This window comes from Tenrec ecaudatus, chromosome 8, assembly GCF_050624435.1.
Source record: "Tenrec ecaudatus isolate mTenEca1 chromosome 8, mTenEca1.hap1, whole genome shotgun sequence".
NCBI lineage: Eukaryota > Metazoa > Chordata > Mammalia > Afrosoricida > Tenrecidae > Tenrec > Tenrec ecaudatus.
The window spans coordinates 41,361,692-41,382,046 of NC_134537.1; the positions used below are offsets into that span (position 1 = coordinate 41,361,692).

A 20,355-nucleotide genomic window follows, 5' to 3' on the forward strand; every position below is an offset into this window, starting at 1 on the left:
CCGTAGGTAAAATTGTGAGGGAACTGATTACAAGGATCTACATGTGACCTCCTCCCTGGGGGACGGACAACAGAAAAGTGGGTGAAGGGAGACGTCGGACAGGGCAAGATATGACAAAATATTTATAAATTATCAAGGATTTATGAGGGTGGGGGGAGTAGGGAGGGAGGGTAAAAAATGAGGAGCTGAGACCAGGGGCTTAAGTGGAGAGCACATGTTGAGAATGATGAGGGCAGTGAATGTACTAATATGCTTTACACAGTTGATGTATATATAAATTGTAATAGGAGTTGTATGAACCCCTAATAAAATAATTTAAAAAAACTGTGGTGCCACTCAGTAATGAAATTGCGATGAAAGCCTCTAGAGAATAGGGGTTAGCGTGGTTATGAACCTGTTGAATTTTAGGTGAGAGTAGAATTTGATTGTAAATGTATATTAAATGCAACTAAAGATTTGGGGGAATGCAACATGTTTTGAAAATCAGACTAAAGCCACCTGTGATTGAGGCACAGAGGTTAAGAGACCAAGTACATTGCCCATTAGAGTATAGGCAGAGTTGGGGGGAACTGCAGATTTTTTAAAAATTAAAGACAGATTTCACATAAATAGCCTGAATAGCCTTGAATTTTCCAAAAGTTTAATAGCTCTCTTCTTTGAAATGTGCGCATACAAGCTGGAGTCCTGTATGATAGCAATAAAAACTTTCCTGTCACCTAAGAGGAAGTAAAGCCTGATGAGGCTAGGATGAAGCCCATAGTTCTTTGTGCCCCAAATCAGAACTCAGAAGGTGAGAGAAGGGATTAGTGTGCATTTTGTGGAATATTGGGGTTACTATTTGGCACTGAATCTCCAAATATATACATTTCCTAGAAACTCAACAACAGTTCTTGCCACTGCATTTGGTAACCATTCTGGATTCGAATATTTTACAGTCGAGTGTGTTCATTTATTTCTTTTTAACAGCTCATTTTATTAGGGACTCATAACAATCCATACATCAGTTGCATCAAGCACATTTGTACATATGTAGCCATCATTTTCAAAACATTTTCTTTCTACTTGAGCCCTGGGTATATTTTTTTCTCTCCCTCACCCCAGTTGAGTGTGCTTAATTGGAATTTGGATAATGCTTTCACTTCCTAATGCTTAAGCTTTTCTTTTAAAATAGCATGAAGAGGCCTTTCCTTTTAATATAGAGAATTTCTACATTTTTCAATTCCCACTATTATTAGGAATCAATATCTAATGTAACTTTTTTCTATTAAGGGATTTAACCATTTTTATAAAAACAATAACAACTGTACCTTTTACTTTTATTTTAATATTTTTTATAGGCGCTAGCTCCAAACCACAAAGTAAATTTTGTACTGTATGATAGTGTTAAGGCTCTATTAGCATTATTAATATGTGTTCCAGATTCTGACCTTAAAACTGTAACAGTACCTTTCAGAAGGTTGGAGAACATTACTTTTAAATCTAGACCAAGAAGATTTCCCCCCACTCAATGTTAGTATTAAATAGTATTGTATTTGTTATCAATATTTAGACCGGTGAGTGATCAGCTTTCCTACCTGTCTTACGACTTGTGAACATTCAGTAGGAAGCCCTGGGTAGCACAGTTAAACGCTCTACTATTAACAAATGATCCCCCAACGGTCACAGCCTTGAAAATACAGTGATCAGTTTTACTCTGCACCGCATGGACTAAACAGTAACTGATGCAATTGGGGTTTTAAATATTCAGAAGTAAACATAAAGTATATGGTTTATCCTAGGTTACTGACAGATTTACTAGTCATTAGAGAGGAATTAAGAATGCCTCTGGTATCTGTCCTTAAAATTATAAACACAGAAGTATATTTGTGAAATGAATTCAATCTTTAAGCGACACTTCAGAAGTTGACTTGATGTATATTTCTGTGATCAAAGATAGGGAAAAGAAAGATAAAAGCAAAATAAAGACCAGAAACTCACTGTTTTGTTTTGAATATTCTGAGAAGAGCAAGTTGTTTTCATGTTTGTTTGTATGTGTGTCTGTGTGTGGTTGTTTTTATGTTTTTTCCACAGCCACTTTTTTGGGATTTAATAGAGATATACCATTCCCTAGTTCAATCATATCAAGCAGTATAGTACAATTACTACCACAATGTATTTCAAAATACTCTCTTTCTTCTTGAACTCCTTGACATTAACTCCATCCTACCCAACTATACCTCCCAGAAACACTACTTATTCTATTTGCTGTCTCTATAGGTTCATCAATCCTGAAATTCATATACTGAAAAACATATAACAAAAATTCAGGAAGTTTACCCCCAATGACTAAATATATCTGAGATAAACCCCAATATGAATTTAAAACAACAAAAATCACAGAAAATGTTGAAAATCAGATCAGGCCCAATGTGCACCAGAGGAGGGATCAATTGACAAGGTTTTAACCAGAGAACATTAAGTTTTTGTTTGGGGAGTACTCTTTTACTTAAAAAAGAGGAATGAACTAGGAGGCAAAGGGCATTTATAGAGGTCTAAATACAGGCATGTATATATGTAAATATATTTATATACAATGATGGGGAAATAGATCTACGTACACCTATTTATAGGTTTAGTATTAAGGTAGCAGATGGACATTGGGTCTCAAGTACTCCCTCAATAGAATTTTGTTCTATTAAACTGGCATTCCATGATGCTCACCTTCCCGACACTATCGCTGAAGACAAAGTGGGTGCATAAGCAAATGTGGTGAAGAAAGCTGATTGTGCCTGGCTATCAAAAGATTTAGCATCTGGGGTCTTAAAGGCTTGAAGATAAACAAGTGGCCTACTAGCTGAGAAGCAACAAAGCTCACATGGAAGAAGCACACCAGCCTGTGCGATCACAAGGTGTTGATAGGATCAGGTATCAGAACAAAAAATCATATTATTGTGAATGAGGGGGAGTGCGGAATGGGGGCCCAAAGCCCATCTGTAGGCAACTGGACCCTTACAGAAGGGTCGCAAGGAGGAGACAAGCCAGTCAGGGTGCAGTATAATACTGAGGAAGCATGCAACTTTCCTCTAGTTCTTTAATGCTTCCTCTGCCCCACTCTCATGATCCCAATTCTGCCTTACAAATCTGGCTAAAGCATAGGATGTACACTGGTACACATAGGAACTGGAAACACAGGGAATCCAGGACAGATGAACCTTTCAGGACCAATGGTGAGAGTGGGTGGAAGGAAGGTAGGGTAGAAAGGGGGAACCAATCACAAGGATCTCCATATACCCCCCTCCCTGGGGGACGGACAACAGAAAAGTGGGTGAAAGGAGACGTCAGACAGTCTAAGACATGACAAAATAATAATAATTTATAAATTATCAAGGGGTCGTGGGGGTGGGGTGGGGAGGGAGGGGGAAAATGAGCTGATACCAAGGGCTCAAGTAGAAGGAAAATGTTTTCAGAATGATGATGGCAACAAATGTACAAATGTTCTTGACACAATGGATATATATATGGATTGTGATAAGAGTTGTACAAGCCCCCAATAAAATGATTAAAAAATTTTTTTAACCTAGCTGTACAAAATAGATGGGTTCTTTGTTTGGTAAGATCCTATTATTGAAGGGGAAAGCCAAAGGTAGAAAATTAACAAAGTTAATTTTTACAGTCCTCTTCAGTTAAAGCCCAGAGGAAATCTAAAGGATAATATCCTCATATAAAACTGTCTTACACCAACTTACTATTTCACAGAGAGCATTGAGACACCACCCCAAATAAATGTGGAGAGTGATAGCTAATAAAAATCCTATAAATGAAAACTCCGCTGCCGTCGAGTTGATTCTGACTACTAGTGACCCTTCATGACAGTGTAGAGCTGCCCCTGAAGATTTCCAAGATGGGAACTCTTTAGAGGAGTAGAGAACCTCTTCATTCTCCCTTAGTGCAGCTGGTTGTTTCGAACTGCTGACCTTGCTGCTAGGCAGGCAGACTGGGCTCCAAAAATCCTCCACAACCTGGGAATTTGAAGCCATATACTATTGTTTAATCTTCTCTTCTAACCATTTCTAGCCAGGACCCCACTGACACGAAAGATTTTCATCCTGAAAGGACTGTTTGTGGCTTAGATGTATAAGCTATGTAAGACCTTTGAGTGGCATTAAGATTGCCTGAGCAATTTAGGGTTTCCGTACTTGCATGTAGAATTCTCTATACCCCCAGGTTTCTCCTGACAGCTCCCATGTTACAGTTGTTAAGATTTTACATGTGTAGTCACACCAAAGTTTAATGTACTTTTGTAGTTTTATCTTTAAAGGGGGCAAATATTTATGCTGTACAACACCTTGAATTTAATGTATAGGTAATAGTACTGCCTTCAGGCAGATGGCCAAAGCTTCTGATGAAACATGGTACAGTCTTTTTAAAAATCCTTTACAAAATATTTTATATTTGGTAAATATACTGAAACCACAGTATGTTCTAGTGCTAATAAGTTCCAGGAAAAGAACCTATTCCAATGCCAAAGAATGTAGTTATATTTTCAGAAACATTTTTACCTGTCCTCAGACTTCCCTAAACCTCATGCCTTTATGTTTTTTTTCCTCATGGTTATTAGCAAATGTTTATAGCACTAGAGTTTTTCTTTCTCTGTGTCAAGGAACCTGAAGAAATAAATGCAGATGACGAGGTGGAGGATACATGTGATAACAAGGAGGATGACCTGGGAGCCGTGGAAGAGCAGCGCAGTGTTATCCTGCATCTCCTGTCACAGCTCAAGCTGGGCATGGATTTGACAAGAGTGAGTGATAGGCTGAGCAGCTTCGGGAGCGCATAAGCCATAATTATGCCTATAATTGTTAATGTTGTCGGGGCGTCTAACTCTTCATGATTTGGTTTTTAGTGTACCAGCACTTATTTTTTATTTTTAAAATGTGGTTTTCTGTGAAATAGGAAGTTGCATAACAATGTAGGCCTACAGTCCCCCTGTTTCTGAGATGAAAAGGGGGCATTGGTGTACTGTGCTGCCTTGAACCCCACAGGATCCTTTTCTCTTATTTGGGCCGTCCATTTTGGGAATTATTTATAACTGGGAGCAGGAAACGTATTCTAGAAAGGTCCTTATGCCCTAATTTGTTTTAATAATAAATCCAAGTCAACTAATTAAACAAGCAAAACAGGTTTTAAAATTACAAATGGCAAAGAAAATGATTATTGTAGGGGTTTCTGTGCTGTTGGGCATTCGTATGGGATTTCAGCATTGACCTTAACGTGTTTCACATGGAAGCTTTTGATATCATTGAAGGTAGTGGAAGCATCGATTAAAAGGCTATTTGTTTTCAATGAATTGTTCATATTGAAATGTGACTTACAGATAGAATATTTATATTTATCATTCACTTTGAAGGATTAAAAGGCAAAAACACATTTCTGTACTTAGGAGTTTTTTTTTAAGTACATAGATTGAATAAAAAGTTTATTAACAAACATTTTTTGAATTAATAACGAAGTTCATTGGCCTTTCATCTGACTCTAGATATTCCAGTTGGTTATCATTTCTATTCAAGGAATATTTTCATAATTGGTTGTGAACTTGGTTAAAGTCAGTATTCACATGAGGGATTTGTTTGGTATGTGTGGCTATCCCTTAGTAGATTTGGATCTGCAAGGCATGAGAACAAAGTTGAGGTTTATAAGACTTAACTAAGACCTTTTGAAAAGGATGCTCTGTGATCGTAATAGGGGCAGTATGGGGTGTGCTTGGTGGTACAGCTAATAAGCAGTTACCGTATATACTCGTATATAAGCCAAGTTTTTCCAGCACATTTTAATGCAGTTTTTGTGGTAAAATTAGGTACCTCGGCTGGTATTTGGGTCGGCTTATACTTGAGTTTATACGGTAACTGCTAACTGAAAAGCAGTGGGTCAAACTCACCATGGGAGAAGATGTGACAGTCTGCTTTTATGAAGATTGCAGCCTAGGTAATGCTATGGGGCAGTTCTGTTCTGCCCTGTGGGATTACTTTGTCAGAATTTACTCAGCAACAGGCTGTTATTTTTTGTTAGTTTGTTTTTTTAATCAAGTTTATTATTTTACCACCCTAACACAATAAAACTCTTAGTTGATTACTTTCAAATCTTTTTTCATATTATCACAGTATGTATGTATTGTTTCATTTTTTTCCTGATGACCGTATTTTCTTTGTGAAGTGTATCATGCACACAGAAGACTGAATATTCAGTTCAAAACACAGCCATAAAATGAGTGGCCAAATACCCACCTTTCATGACCAGACCTTAGATGATGCTCTCTGTGTCCCCTCCTTGTTGTAGACCCTCTACTTTTTCCTAGATGTACTCATTTCCACGTGACCATTGTGTCAGTCATCCTCCTGCTTTATGTTATCCATTGAGTATACACACACAACTAAAAAAGTATTACTATGAAATAATATACTTAAAAAATATATATACTTTTATTAAATAAAAATATAAAAAGTGAAGTTATTATTTCTCAACGTCTCCTCCATCAAAGTTTATACACTTATGAGGCAGCTTTTTCATCTCACTAACTTTTCCTTGAAGAATTGTGTGCTTTTTGGTTTATAGTCCATCAAGAAGGCAATTTTGATATCATCTTCAAATGACTCAAATTATGTTCCTTTGGAATATTCTTTGGAGTTGGGAAGAAAAAGTGGTCTGAAGGAGCAAGATCAGTGCCAGAGGATGGATGGGATAAGGTTTCCCAATGAAATTCTCAGCCCTTGCCACATTTGTTGAACGAGCAGGAGGATAATCCCACGGCACAACTTTCTACGCCTTTTTCTCACCTGTGCCGTTTTCAGTTTTCTTAAAACTTCTTCCTAATAACCCCGTGACGGTCCTCTGGCTGGACTGGCAGGAGAGACTTGTTTCACTATGGCTGTAAGGTGGGAGTGCTGCTGAAAGTCATCCTTCTCCTTAACAGTGCCCAAATACTTGCTTTTGCTTCCTTTCCTGGGCCCTGGGCTAGTCTCTGTGAAATTTGCTTTTGTAATTTCATGAGATAAAGATGCAAGTATCCACCCACCACCTGACCGTGGGATAGCCAGTGCTTTTGCTCCTGTTATCTTCTTAACCATCTTTTGAAATTATTAGAATCTTCCCTTAGGCAAAAGTTGTGTATTTAGCCAGAACCATTGTTAAAAATGTAGATTCTTTTCATCTCTTAGTTACTCAACACTATGATGACAGACATTTTATTTTCCATATTCCTTTTCCCTCATTATGTTGTTGTTTTTTAAGGCTAGATTCCTGGAGGAGTAATCAACAGACGACATGGATATGAATATCTTAATGCTCTTGAAAATATTGGCTCATAGCTTTCTCAGAGAATTAGCTTTGCTTTAAATAAAATGCTTAATCTTCCTTATTCTTATCGGGCTTTAGGTGTTAAGAGTTCTGTAATTCAAAATAGTTCTCATGTACTTAAAATTCAATAAAAGTTATGGTTTTTTTGCTTTAATTAGTGATCTCTTTATTCTTTTCCTAAAAGCAGGCATTTATTGCCACTTTTCATATCTCATATCTTGATAAAGCAAAGCAAGCACTGTCGCTGAGTTGATTCTGCCGCAGAGCGACTCTTAAGAACAGAGTGGAACTGCTCCGAGACTATAAATCTATGCAGGAGTATATAGCATCATCCCTCTCCTGAGGAACAGCTAGTGGGCTTGAACTGCCAACCTTGCAGGGAGTGGCGCAGTGTTTAACACATTTGTAGCGAGCAAAAATGACCTTAGACTACAGCCTCTAGACATGTTTGCAGTTTAGAAATCTTGTTCCCTGCAGGCCCCCAAACTCCCAGCAACTGGTTATCACCACTCGAGTATTTTGAAGCCTGCTAAATGCTTACTGAGTTACTTATCCTTTGTAACTTGTGTTTTTAGTATCCACGTAGAATAATGTGTTTTCAGCGGACTTAGAGTAGTTGTTTACATATGAATGCACGGACTAAATTTCCCTTTTTGGTTGATGTTTTTTGTTGTTGTTTTAGGTGGTGCTTCCTACATTTATCCTGGAGAAGCGCTCCTTGCTGGAAATGTATGCAGACTTTATGTCTCATCCAGACTTATTTATAGCCATCACTAATGGAGCCACAGCTGAGGACAGAATGATGCGTTTTGTTGAGTACTACCTTACCTCATTTCACGAAGGCCGTAAGGGAGCCATTGCTAAGAAACCATACAATCCTATCATTGGAGAAACATTTCACTGTTCCTGGAGAATGCCGAAAAGTGAGGTAGCATCTGGTGTTAGTAGCAGCGCTTCCACCCAGGCAATCACAAATCAAACTCCTGTGTCAGAGGAATCGTTGAGCCAGGTGGGATCAGACTGTTACACAGTCAGATTTGTTGCTGAGCAGGTTTCCCATCATCCTCCAGTCTCAGGATTTTATGCAGAATGTGCAGAGAGGAAGATGTGTGTGAATGCGCATGTCTGGACGAAGAGCAAATTCTTAGGCATGTCAATAGGCGTGACAATGGTTGGAGAAGGTACGTAGAAAAATTTTTGCCGATTGTGAATCTCATACTACAACCTTAAACTTTGGGAAGTTAGATAAATATTATATATAGGAACTGCTATGTGTACTAGGTTTATGTTTTTAGTTTATGTTTTAGAATGTGTGTGTGTAGAGGTGAGTGACTTATGGATTTTCTGTTAAAATGTGTTTTTCTTTGGATTTTAAATATAAAAGATTTTTATTATCAACACCTTAGAAAATTCAAAGGAAAAAAATTAAAAGCATTTGTAATTCTTATATGCAGATATGTATAGTTTTATTTAGTATTTTATATAGTTTTTGTATATTCATCCTTTCTAGTTTTATAAGTTTAGGGTTATGTAGCCTACTTTTTAGAACTAAATATATTTATTTTACCATCAATGATAAAACTTTAAAGCATGTGTTAATTGCTATATAATATTCTATTAAATGCATCTGTTATCTTTCATTTAAACATACATTTTCTTCCAAATTTAAAATTTTTATTATTACAAAAATAAATCTCATCATGCTATATTCCAGATAAATATTTATCTGCATCTCATATTTTGTTAGATTGTAATATAGTACTTAAAATTCCTTGCCAAACGTAATTCCTTTCAGCAAAATATAACAAAAATATAATTTGAGGGCATGTAAGTATTTATTTCTTGGCCAAGAAAACCTCCATGGAAATCATTTCAGAGTTAATGAAAATGTAATGACAGGACTACCCTTTCAGTGTTAATGGAAATACTTGAATGTAAGCTTACAAAGTAAGTATGGCATAATTGAGCCTATAATGCTTAATATTTTGATAGTGTGTTATAGTAGTTGTAAGGAAAATACCTCCTCTTTAGCTCTCCTCATTTTTAAGTTTTGTTATATATTGTGATATGACTCTTTCCAACTTCCACATAATGTTTAAGGTGAATTAAAACAAAAAAAACCCATATTTTTTCTTTTTTGTGTGAATTAGGTGGGGATCTACATTTCAGATAATCAATTTTGTACTCCATAATTTAAACTGCTTATTAATTTAAACTTCTATAACTCTAGTTTTATTAATTAAAAAATTGTCTTTTTAGTTTATAAACTCTACAACATTAGCCCTTGATGTTTCATAAGCCAGCCTATTTATGTTATAGATGAAAAATCTGACATCTAGAAGTGATGGAACAGACACAGAGTCATAAAGCTTAAGGGATAGCCAGATTTAGAGCCTCATTCTTTGTCACTATTTCCCCCCGGGCAGTTATTCTGGCTCATGAGCAAACTGGTGATGGCAGGCCCTCTCTTCCAAAACAAGGCAAAACCTATCTTAAGAAATGAGAAAAAAAAAAACATTAATGTCTTTAATGTAGCATCATTTATAGAAACAAGCCCTATTAGAATAATATTCTTTTCTTATAATAGTTTTATTGACGTATCTGACACAATCCAGTGTATCCACTGACATGCACTTCTGTTGTTCAGCCCCATTGAGAGGAGTTGTGCTGTTAGCGCTCCTCTCTCCTCTTTCCCCCTCTTATTTTCTTTTCAGCTTTACCGTACATATTTCAAAATTTGACAAATTATTATATCTTCGATTTTCATGATGAATTAGGTTTTATTTCCCTTACTCTGTATAGATTTCCCACCATGCTGTCTTATTTCAGTTGACTCTGTATCAATCTGAAAAAGTTATTAGCCCTAATCAATTATCAGATCCTAACACAAAGCTTTAAATTCAAGCTGGAAAAAAAAATTTCTTTTTTAAGCTGAAGAAGTTTTAAGGGGATTTCTTGAAACTGTCATTGGTAGTGTTTTCTGGTCCTGTGAAAGGGATAGTGAGATCAGAGTGGGAATACCCTTGATTCACTACTGTGAAAAAAATGCCATTGTAAATGAAGTCGTTTTCATTCTAAATTAAGCGAAAATAAAGCAAAATAATAGTATCTACTATACAAGCAAGCACAATGGATTTTTTTGGCGGGGGTGGGGCAGCTTTATTTTTCTTGTACGATGTTAACTCTCCTAATGTTTTCACCTTCAGGTATCCTCAGTCTGTTGGAACATGGAGAAGAGTATACGTTTTCTTTACCTTGTGCATATGCCCGGTCAATTTTAACTGTTCCCTGGGTAGAACTGGGTGGCAAAGTCAGTGTCAACTGTGCAAAGACTGGGTATTCAGCCAGCATCACTTTTCATACTAAGCCTTTTTATGGTGGCAAACTGCACCGGTAAGAACATTTTAATGATACCTGTCTCTGCCTGTCCACTTCAATCCTATATTAGAACTCCTAATGGGTTTTCTGCTTTGATCTGTGTCTATGGGGTTGGGTTTTTATTCATGCTTCTGTTTGTTTACTTAATAGATTTAGTCTTTCAAGGCATATGGAAGTCATCATCTAGTTTTAAAAATAGTGACATTACTAGCAGATCTACCTGATAAATCTCTTTTGGTGACGTAGCTAACAAAATATAGACTAGAATTCCTGAGAGATAAATAAGCATTCTCTGGCACAGAGATCCAAATTTTGATCCAGACTTCAGTTGAAGCAGCCATTACTGCAAATTGTGGTGAAACTATATTTAACCATAAGAAACTAAGAAGTAGAATGATGGAAACCAGCATATTATCTCTAGGTGGTCTTAATTTCAACTCCGCAATAGGCTGCTGACTAACTGCAGGGTTCGTGGTTCAAATCCACCATCTTTCTAAAGGAAAATGAGACTGTCTGTTCCTGTAAAGAGTTATTTGTCTCAGAAAACCAAAGGAGCACTTCTCCTTTCTCTGTATAAGGTCACTGTGACTTAGAATGGACTCGTTGTCAGTGGGTTTTCAGGGTATTTTTTTTTCTTGGATTGTTAATCTCTAGCATTTTAATCTTGATCACCCTGACTCTGAAGACAACTCATCGGGACCCTCTAATGCCCTGTGAGGTTTCTTAGACAGTCATTGTCAAATTGTCAGAGCTTGTCTTCTACAAAGCCAATGGCAGACAGGTTCAAAGTGCTAGCTTTCCCATTAGCAGCAGAGTGCATAACCATTGTTCTCCAGAGCTCTTACATTTTGTAATAAGAGCCTTAAAGGAATACTGACCCTTTAAGACCCTGATGTTTACTGTGACTGTACGTGAAGTAGGCACAGTTTTATTTTATTTTAAAAAATCATTTTATTGGGGGCTTGTACAACTTAAAAAAATCATTTTATTGGGGGCTCTTACAGCTCTTAAAATAATCCATGCATCAGTTGTATCAAGCACATTTGTACATATGTTGCCATCATTTTCAAAACATTTCCTTTCTACTTGAGTCTTTGGTATTGGCTCCTCCTTTTTACTTCCCTCCCACCCTTGTGAGCCCTTGATAAATTATTATTATCATTTTCATATCTTATACTGTCCAGTCTCCCTTCACCCTTGTTTCTGTTGTTCATCCCCCTTGGGGTGGTGGATAGGGGTTAATACATCAGTCATTACAATCGGCTCCCCTCTCTCCCCCTTCTCTCCCACCTTTTCCCTACCCTCATGGTATCACTACTCCCATTATTGTTTCTGAGGGGTTTATTTGTCCTGAATTCCATGTGTCAAGAACTCTTATCTGCACCAGTGTACATGCTCTGAAGTGCCAGAGATACTAGAATTTTGTAATGAGCTTTTTGAAGCCTCCTTGTATGCTCTTTGGATTTCTAAAAGACTCATAATGCCTATATAAATTATTTTTAAAGCACCTGTTTGGTACACAAACTTGTTTCCTTGATTGCTTCATGTGATTTCATCCTATTTCACGAATGCTTCCATGGCAAACCTGTAGCATTTTGAGCATTCTGTTGTATCTGTGGAGGAGCCCTGGCAGAGTAATGGTTACGATTTGGGCTGTGAGCCTCAGGTCAGCGGTTTGAATCTACTAGCTACTCTGTGGGAGAAAGAGAAGACTTTTCTACTCCTACATCCCAACCCAGTGCTGCCCAAGCCCACAAGTCCAACATTAACCCATTAACCCTTATGTTCAACACCAATCCACAAAATCCTCCATTTCACAAAACAGACGCAATGATGCTGACTGCAGGAGGAAAAACCGAATCAGTGAACATGTAAACATCTCAGCACTGGCAGGGGTCTCCACACGGCTGCCCCAGCACCCAGGGCTGCATTGGGGTAGGTCCATGTGTCTGCTCCTCAGGGATGTCTTGTAGGAAGTGAACCTTGCCAGCTGAATCATCGAACTGGCTAAGGCAGCTGCACCCTGGCCCGACCATCACAAAGCAAGAGACCGAGAAATTGAAAAGCGAGGCTCACCAAACCCTTCAATTAACCCCACATGTGTGTATCGGCCAGGTTGGCACAATAAACTTTATATTAATGACCTTCTCCAAGGACTCAAGGTCTCTCGTGGCAACAAAGTATGTGAGATGAAGTCTCACCATTCTTGCTTCTAAGGAGCATTCTGGTTGTGTTTCTTCCAAGACAAATTTGTTTTTCTTTTAGCGCTTCATTTTGAGTAGTCTCTGCCAGCACCAAAATTCAAGCACATTGATTTTTCTTCAGTCTTCCTTATTCACTGTCCAACTTTCACATGCATATGAGGCAATTAAAAATATCGCAGCTTGGGTCAGGCACACCTTAGTCCTCAAGTAACCTTGCTTTCAAGACCTTGAAGAGGTCTTGAGCAGCACATTTATCCATATTATGTGTCTTTTAATATCTTGAGTGCTGCATCCATGAGTATTGACTAGATCCAAGCAAAATGAAATCTTAGACAACTTCAATCTTTTCTCCATTTACCATTGTGTTACCTATTGGTCCAGTTGTGAGGATTTTGGTCTTCTTTAGTTTGAGTTGTAATCCATCCTGAAAACTGTAATCCTTGCTCTTCATCAGTAAGTGCTTCAAGTCCTCACTTTCCAAAAGCAAGGATGTCGAAGTTTGTTAATAAGCCTTCCTCCAATCCTCGTGCCATACTTTTCTTTATATAATCCAGCTTCTCCAATGATTTGCTCAGCATACAGATTGAGTGAGTCTGATGAGAGGATGCAACCTTGATGCACACCTTTCCTGATTTTAAACCAAGCAGTGTACCTTTGCTCTATATACACACTTGCCTTTCAGTCCATGTATCAGTTCCACATAAGGACAGTGAAGTGTTCTAGAACTCCCATTCTTCTCAAAGCTATCCATACTTAAGGTCCACCCAGTCACATGTCTTTGCACCGTCAGTAAAAGACAAGTAAACATCTTTCTGTTGTTCTCTTCCTTCAGCCAAGATCCTTCTGACATCAGAAATTATGTTATCAACTGCTCAGAATAAATCCCTCCGAAACTTAGGACTTAAAAAGAAAAGTCAACTCCCACAGTTTTATAGGCTGATCAGCAGTTCTCACGTGTCATCTTTCATGTGGCTGTAGTCAGATACTAGGCTAGAGCTTCAGCCATCGAAAGACACCGTGGGCTGAACGTCCGTGACAGGCCCTCACAGGGGAAGCAGTTGATCTGACTATTGGTCAGAAGCCCAGCTGGGGTCTTTCCATCTGACTGGGCCTTCTCCCATCTTTTCAGATGGGTTCCCATAGGAGGTGCCCCAAAATAAATCTCCATAGCCTCATTTACTCTTGAGACATGGCTTTTTTTTCTTTTTAACAATTTATTGGGGCTGATACAATTCTTTTCACAGTTCATACATATACATACATCAATTGTATAAAGCACATCTGTACAGTCTTTGCCCTAATCATTTTTTTCTCTTTTCTTCTTTTACATTTTATTAGGGACTCAAACAACTCTTACCACAATCCATACATATACATACATCAGTTGTATAAAGCACATCCATACATTCCCTGCCCCAATCATTCTCAAGGCATTTGCTCTCCACTTAAGCCCCTTGCATCAGGTCCTCTTTTTTCCCCCCTCCCTCCCCATTCCCCCCTCCCTCATATGCCCTTGGTAATTTATACATCGTTATTTTGTCATATCTTGCCCTATCCGGAGTCTCCCTTCCCCCCTTCTCTGCTGTCCCTCTCCCAGGGAAGAGGTCACATGTGGATCCTTGTAATCAGTTCCCCCTTTCCAACCCACTCACCCTCCACTCTCCCAGCATCGTCCCTCACACCCTTGGTCCTGAAGGTATCATCCACCCTGGATTCCCTGTACCTCCAACCCTCATATGTACCAGTGTACAGCCTCTGTCCTATCCAGCCCTGCAAGGTAGAATTTGGATCATGGTAGTTGGGGGGAGGAAGCATCCAGGATCTGGGGGAAAGCTGTGTTCTTCATCGATCCTACCTCACACCCTAATTAACCCATCTCCTCTCCTAAACCCCTCTATGAGGGGATCTCCATTGGCCGACACTTGGGCCTTGGGTCTCCACTCTGCACTTCCCCCTTCATTTAATATGCTATATATATACATATATACACATACATATAAACATATACACATATATACACATACATACACACACTTATATCTTTTTTTTTTGCATGATGCCTTATACCTGGTCCCTTGGGCACCTCGTGATCACACTGGCCGGTGTGCTTCTTCCATGTGGGCTTATTTGCTTCTGAGCTAGATGGCCGCTTGTTCACCTTCAAGCCTTTAAGACCCCAGACACTATCTCTTTTGATAGCCGGGCACCATCAGCTTTCTTCACCACATTTGCTTATGCACCCATTTGTCTTCAGCGATCCTATCATGGAGGTGTGCAGTCAATGATATGATTTTTTGTTCTTTGATGCCTGGTAACTGATCCCTTTGGGACCACTCGATCACACAGGCTGGTGTGTTCTTCCATGTGGACTTTGTTGCTTCTGAGCTAGATGGCCGCTTGTTTATCTTTAAGCCTTTAAGACCCCAGTCACTATCTCTTTTGATAGCCAGGCACCATCAGCTTTCTTCACCACATTTACTTGTTCACCCACTTTGGCTCCAGCCGTTGTGTCGGGAGAGTGAGCATCATAGAGTTCCAATTTAATAAAAGAAGGTATTCATGCATTGAGGGAGTGTTTGAGTAGAGGCCCAAGGCCCTTCCGCCACCTTAATACTTGACCTATAAATATAGACACATAGATTTATTTCCCCATCCTCCTATATATATTTGCATGTACATGTCTTTGTCTAGACCTCCATGAATGCCCTTTGACTCCTAGCTCTTTCCTCCATCTCCCTTGACCTTCCTCCTGCCCTACTACCATGCTTCATCGCCACCTGGGCTAGAGTATACCTCTTCTCTAAGCAACCTTACCCTTGATCATTTCCCACCAGTCCTGCCACTCCCCCTTCTCTACCATTTGGGGTCCCATGTTTTTCCCTTGTCCCTGGGTTTGTTAACACCACTTCCTTACCCCCCCTACCCCCCCCACCCCAAGTCGCACCGGAATTGTCGGTCCCGTTGTTTTTCCTCCAGATAGTTCATCCAGCCTGTCCTATTCAGACAGACCTGTGGAGTCACTAACATGCACGAAAACTAGACAGAGGAAAACAAAGCAACAGTATACAACCAGACAACAAAACAACAAAAACAAACCACTGAAAAAGAACAGAACAAAACAGTTCACAAGAGAAAAGCTTGTAGTTAGTTCAGGGATCGTTTGCTGGCCCTTAGGAGCGTTTTCCAGTCCAGTCTGTTGGGGCACCACGCCCTGGCCCCAAAGTCCACTTTCAGCATTCCCTGGGGACCTTGCCACTCCATTCCCTTGCTGTTCCGCTGCACTCCCCCAGTGATTTGCCTCGGTGTGGTGGGATCAGGTCAGGTGCAATTCGCGCACTGTGTCTCCGGTGCTGTCCCCTGTATCGCCCTTAGTCACTGAGGGGCATCATGTCTCATAGTAGGGCCAGCCATGTTGTTCTCTCTGTGGACTGGCTGCTCTACTCAGGAACATCATCATCACGACCAGGCTGTGCTCCACTCTCTCCTCCTGCCCCTTCATCTGCTCCCGTGTGCTCTGATCAAATATGTTCATCTCCCATAGCTGCAGAGTCAATGTCGTCCTTTGGAACAAATTCTTTTCGGGGGAGGGGCAGGAATCCACTTAATTTATGGTGCTGGGGCCAGGCTCCCAGACCTCTCTACCGGTTCCCTCCTCCACGCCGGGATATTGCATTCACACCTTGCGACACTGGGTTGAAGTCTGGTCCCACGTTCCCTGTGGAGATATAAACAATACCCTCCCCTTGGGTGGATTAATGCCCCATGACCCCACTTCCCTTTTCTTCCTTGTATTCATCCTTTTGTTTTCCTTTCCCCACCTCCTCCACCATTGTCTACCATGTACATCCCTGGTTTTGGTCTGGTCTCTTCCATACTACACCGTCTTCACCCCTAAAATGTTTGTATACAGTAAGTAGCTTTTTTCCCTATGCCACTTTTGCTTTTTAATAAAAAATTTTTTTAAAATTCTTACCTCAGCGGACTCATGTTGTACTTGTCCTTTTGTGCCTGACTTACTTCGCTTAGCATGATTTCCTCCAGTTCTTCCCATGCTGCTATGTGCCTCATACGTTCATCACTGCTTTTTAGTGATGCGTAGTATTCCATTGTATGTATATACCACAGTTTTTTAATCCAATCGTCAGTTGATGGAAATTTGGGTTGCTTCCAACTCCTTGCAATTGTGAACTGTGCCGCAATGAACATTGGAGCACAGATGTCTGGTCTTGGTTTGTTTCTTGCCTCTTCTGGGTATATGCCCAGTAGGGGGATTGCTGGGTCATATGGCATGGCTTTTTTTTCATGTTGACTTATTAAGGCAACCTAAGACAAATGTCCCTATATTGTCAATGATTAGTTGCTATATTTACTATCCCTTTTTTCTTTTTTTTTTTTAGACCTTTTATTGGCTCATACAACTCTTATCACAATTCATGCATATACATACATCAATTGTATAAAGCACATCTGTACATTGTTTGCCCTAATCACTCTCAAAGCATTTGCTCTCTACTTAAGCCCTCTGCATCAGGTCCTCTTTTTTTTTCCCCTCCCTCCCCGCTCACCCCTCCCTCATGAGCCCTTGATAATCCACAGATTGTTATTTTGTCATATCTTGCCCTATCCGGAGTCTCCCTTCCCCCCCTTCTCTGCCGTCCATCTCCCAGGGAGGAGGTCATATGTGGATCCTTGTAATCAGTTCCCCCGTTCCAGCCCACTCACCCTCCACTCTCTCAGCATCGCCTCTCACACCCCTGGTCCTGAAGGTATCGTCCACCCTGGATTCCCTGCCTCCAGGTCCCATATGCACCCGTGTACAACCTCTGCCCTATCCAGTCCTGCAAGGTAGAATTCGGATCATGGTAGTTGGGGGGAGGAAGCATCCAGGATCTGGGGGAAAGCTGTGTTCTTCATCGGTACTACCTCGCACCCTGACTGACCCATCTCCTCTCCTAAACCCCTCTATGAGGGGATCTCCAGTGGTCGACACTTGGGCCTCGGGTCTCCACTCTGCACTTCCCCCTTCATTCACTATGGTGTGTGTGTATATATAAATACACACACACACACACACACATATATATATATATATTCTTTTTTTTTTTTTTGCATGATGCCTTATACCTGGTCCCTTTGACACCTCGTGATCGCACCGGCTGGTGTGCTTCTTCCATGTGGGCTTTATTGCTTCTGAGCTAGATGACCGCTTGTTCACCTTCAAGCCTTTAAGACCCCAGACACTAGCTCTTTCGATAGCCGGGCACCATCACCTTTCTTCGCCCCATTTGCTTATGCACCCGTTTGTCTTCGGCGATCGTATCATGGAGGTGTGTTTCTTAAGACTAATTTCTTTTCCCCACTTTCTGTCTTTTATCTGTCAGCAACACCCCACTCGTTGCTTCTTGTCACTTGGCAGGCTAGCATCAAAGTCTTTTTCTCTGTCACTGTCTCTCTCACACACGCTTCTGAAAATACAACTCTTGATATGTACTTTGGAATAACTAATGTTTTTTTGATGGGTTTTTCTATTTTTGTTGCCATTAAAATAGTGGTTTCACCCAATTTCTCATGTAGAAGACTGAAAGTAGAAACAATTTCTTACTCTTGCCTTTACAAAGGACCATTACTCCCTCCCCAGACACAGCCAGTGATGTTTTTTGGCTCTCTACAATAGGAGCAGACATTTTATCTGCTGTCTGCCTTTGGGGTAATAGATTATCTTCCCCGTCTTCCCTTACTTACTCTTTTTCCACAGCAATATTTGATGTGCCAAGTGAGCCTGTTTCCTATTGCCTGTTCCATTGTCCATTTCCTGACCCCATTTTCCACATTCATTTTATTTAGGATGAGGATATATATTGTACTGTGTGCTATGATTTATTCAACACTTCTTGATGACAGATACTTTCCTGCATTGTGGAGATACAGAAGGCGGGCCGGGGAGATTATCTGTGCCTTCACAGAGCTCTCAGTCTAGGATCAGAATTCAGGAAGCTGCTTTTGGAAAGCATTTGTGAGACATTCAGAAGAAATCAATATGCAGTAGACAGATACAAGTCTGTAAGTAAAATAACCATCAAGGTGGAAAAGAACAGTAAGGCTGGATTAGAGGACTGTTGTGTCTGAAAATAAAATTTAGTTCCGACTCATTTGCTACAGCAAAAGGGAAACATGATGCTCAACTTAGTTCTCATCTGATGGCATCTTTCAAAAGAAACCAGTTATTTTCCTGGCATTGAATTCTAAAGGGATTTGTTGCAGGTATCCTTAGGAAGCAGCATCGAGCAACAAAGCGTACAATGCCTTCTTTTGTAATTCTACTTGGAATGTAAAAGTTGCCAGTCATAAGCTTATTTCTTTTATGTACCTTCAATAAAAGCCAAGGCTAAAGTCTTAATGTTCATCCGACAAGAGCTTTTCTCTGTGAAACTGTTACTCTGGTGTTCAAACGACTATCCAGAAAAAAGGGAAGAAAGAAAGTAAAGACTGGATTGCTTTCAGACTTTTAGAAAGTGAGAAGAACAAATGCTTCTTCACATCCATTAGCTTTTTTTGGTGAGTGCCCTAAGGATAGTATATTTTGAATTATTTGTTGATACAAAGCTCACATGTTTGAATTACCGGGAATTTGATCAAGAAGCCTTCCCTTACTTTTTATGAGACTAAAGCTGTGACTGGCGTTGTCACCCAGGTGGGACTATCTCACCTCCATAGGCCGCCTTAGTTGTTGCAGGAGACAGGCCGCCTTTTTTTTGTCAAAAAGAAGATTTCTTGTTTGCTCAAATACTTGTTGAGATGTCGGCTATTGGGAGTAAAAATATTCTTAATCTTTCTAATTTGAAGAAAATATTTTGCCTTTCATTTATCTCAGCCAAAAAAAGATCGAGAATTCAACTTGAAAGCTTGCTGTAGAGTGGGCGTGTTAAGATGTTAGCCAATGTCTTCCTGAAACATGTGACACTTGAGCTAGACTTGAAGGATGAGTACAGTTAGGAAGGGCACACGTTCAAAAGCTCATCAGATGGGATGGTAGCTGTGAAAACCTAGTGCGATACTGTCGACTTCGTGAAGAAAGGAACCCCGTTGTCGCCAAATGGTAGTTGTACAAACTCTTGAATGGGTGCGTGTTTTGCTCTATTTTCACCAAAATGAAAACATTCTTTAATGATTAAAAAATATCCTGTGTGCATTTTAGATTAACCCAGAGGTTAGCATACAGCCCAGTCTGACCCACTGCTTATTTTTTAAATAAATGTTTATTGGAACAGAGCCATGCCCGTTGACCTCCTTACTGTGCACAGGCCAGTGCTTCTGTGCTGCAGGGCAGCGTTAAATCGTTTACACAGAGCAGCTGGCCTGCAGATTCTGATATGTACTCAGTCCTTTACAGAGGCGCCCTGGTGGCTGGTGGGTTGCCATGTTCAATTTCACATGCATGTGATGC

The 20,355-nt window shown here is 39.9% G+C and overlaps 1 protein-coding gene across 2 annotated transcripts in view; it reads left to right on the plus strand.

The window, feature by feature from the left end:
- Positions 1 to 20,355, plus strand: part of OSBPL11 (oxysterol binding protein like 11) — an 88,002-nt gene that overhangs the window by 46,010 nt on the left and 21,637 nt on the right. For both annotated transcript variants that reach the window (XM_075556298.1, XM_075556299.1), the window contains 3 exons: positions 4,640 to 4,780; positions 8,012 to 8,510; positions 10,536 to 10,722. In XM_075556298.1, coding sequence (XP_075412413.1) covers positions 4,640 to 4,780; positions 8,012 to 8,510; positions 10,536 to 10,722 — 827 coding nt within the window. The remainder of the gene's footprint in view (positions 1 to 4,639; positions 4,781 to 8,011; positions 8,511 to 10,535; positions 10,723 to 20,355) is intronic.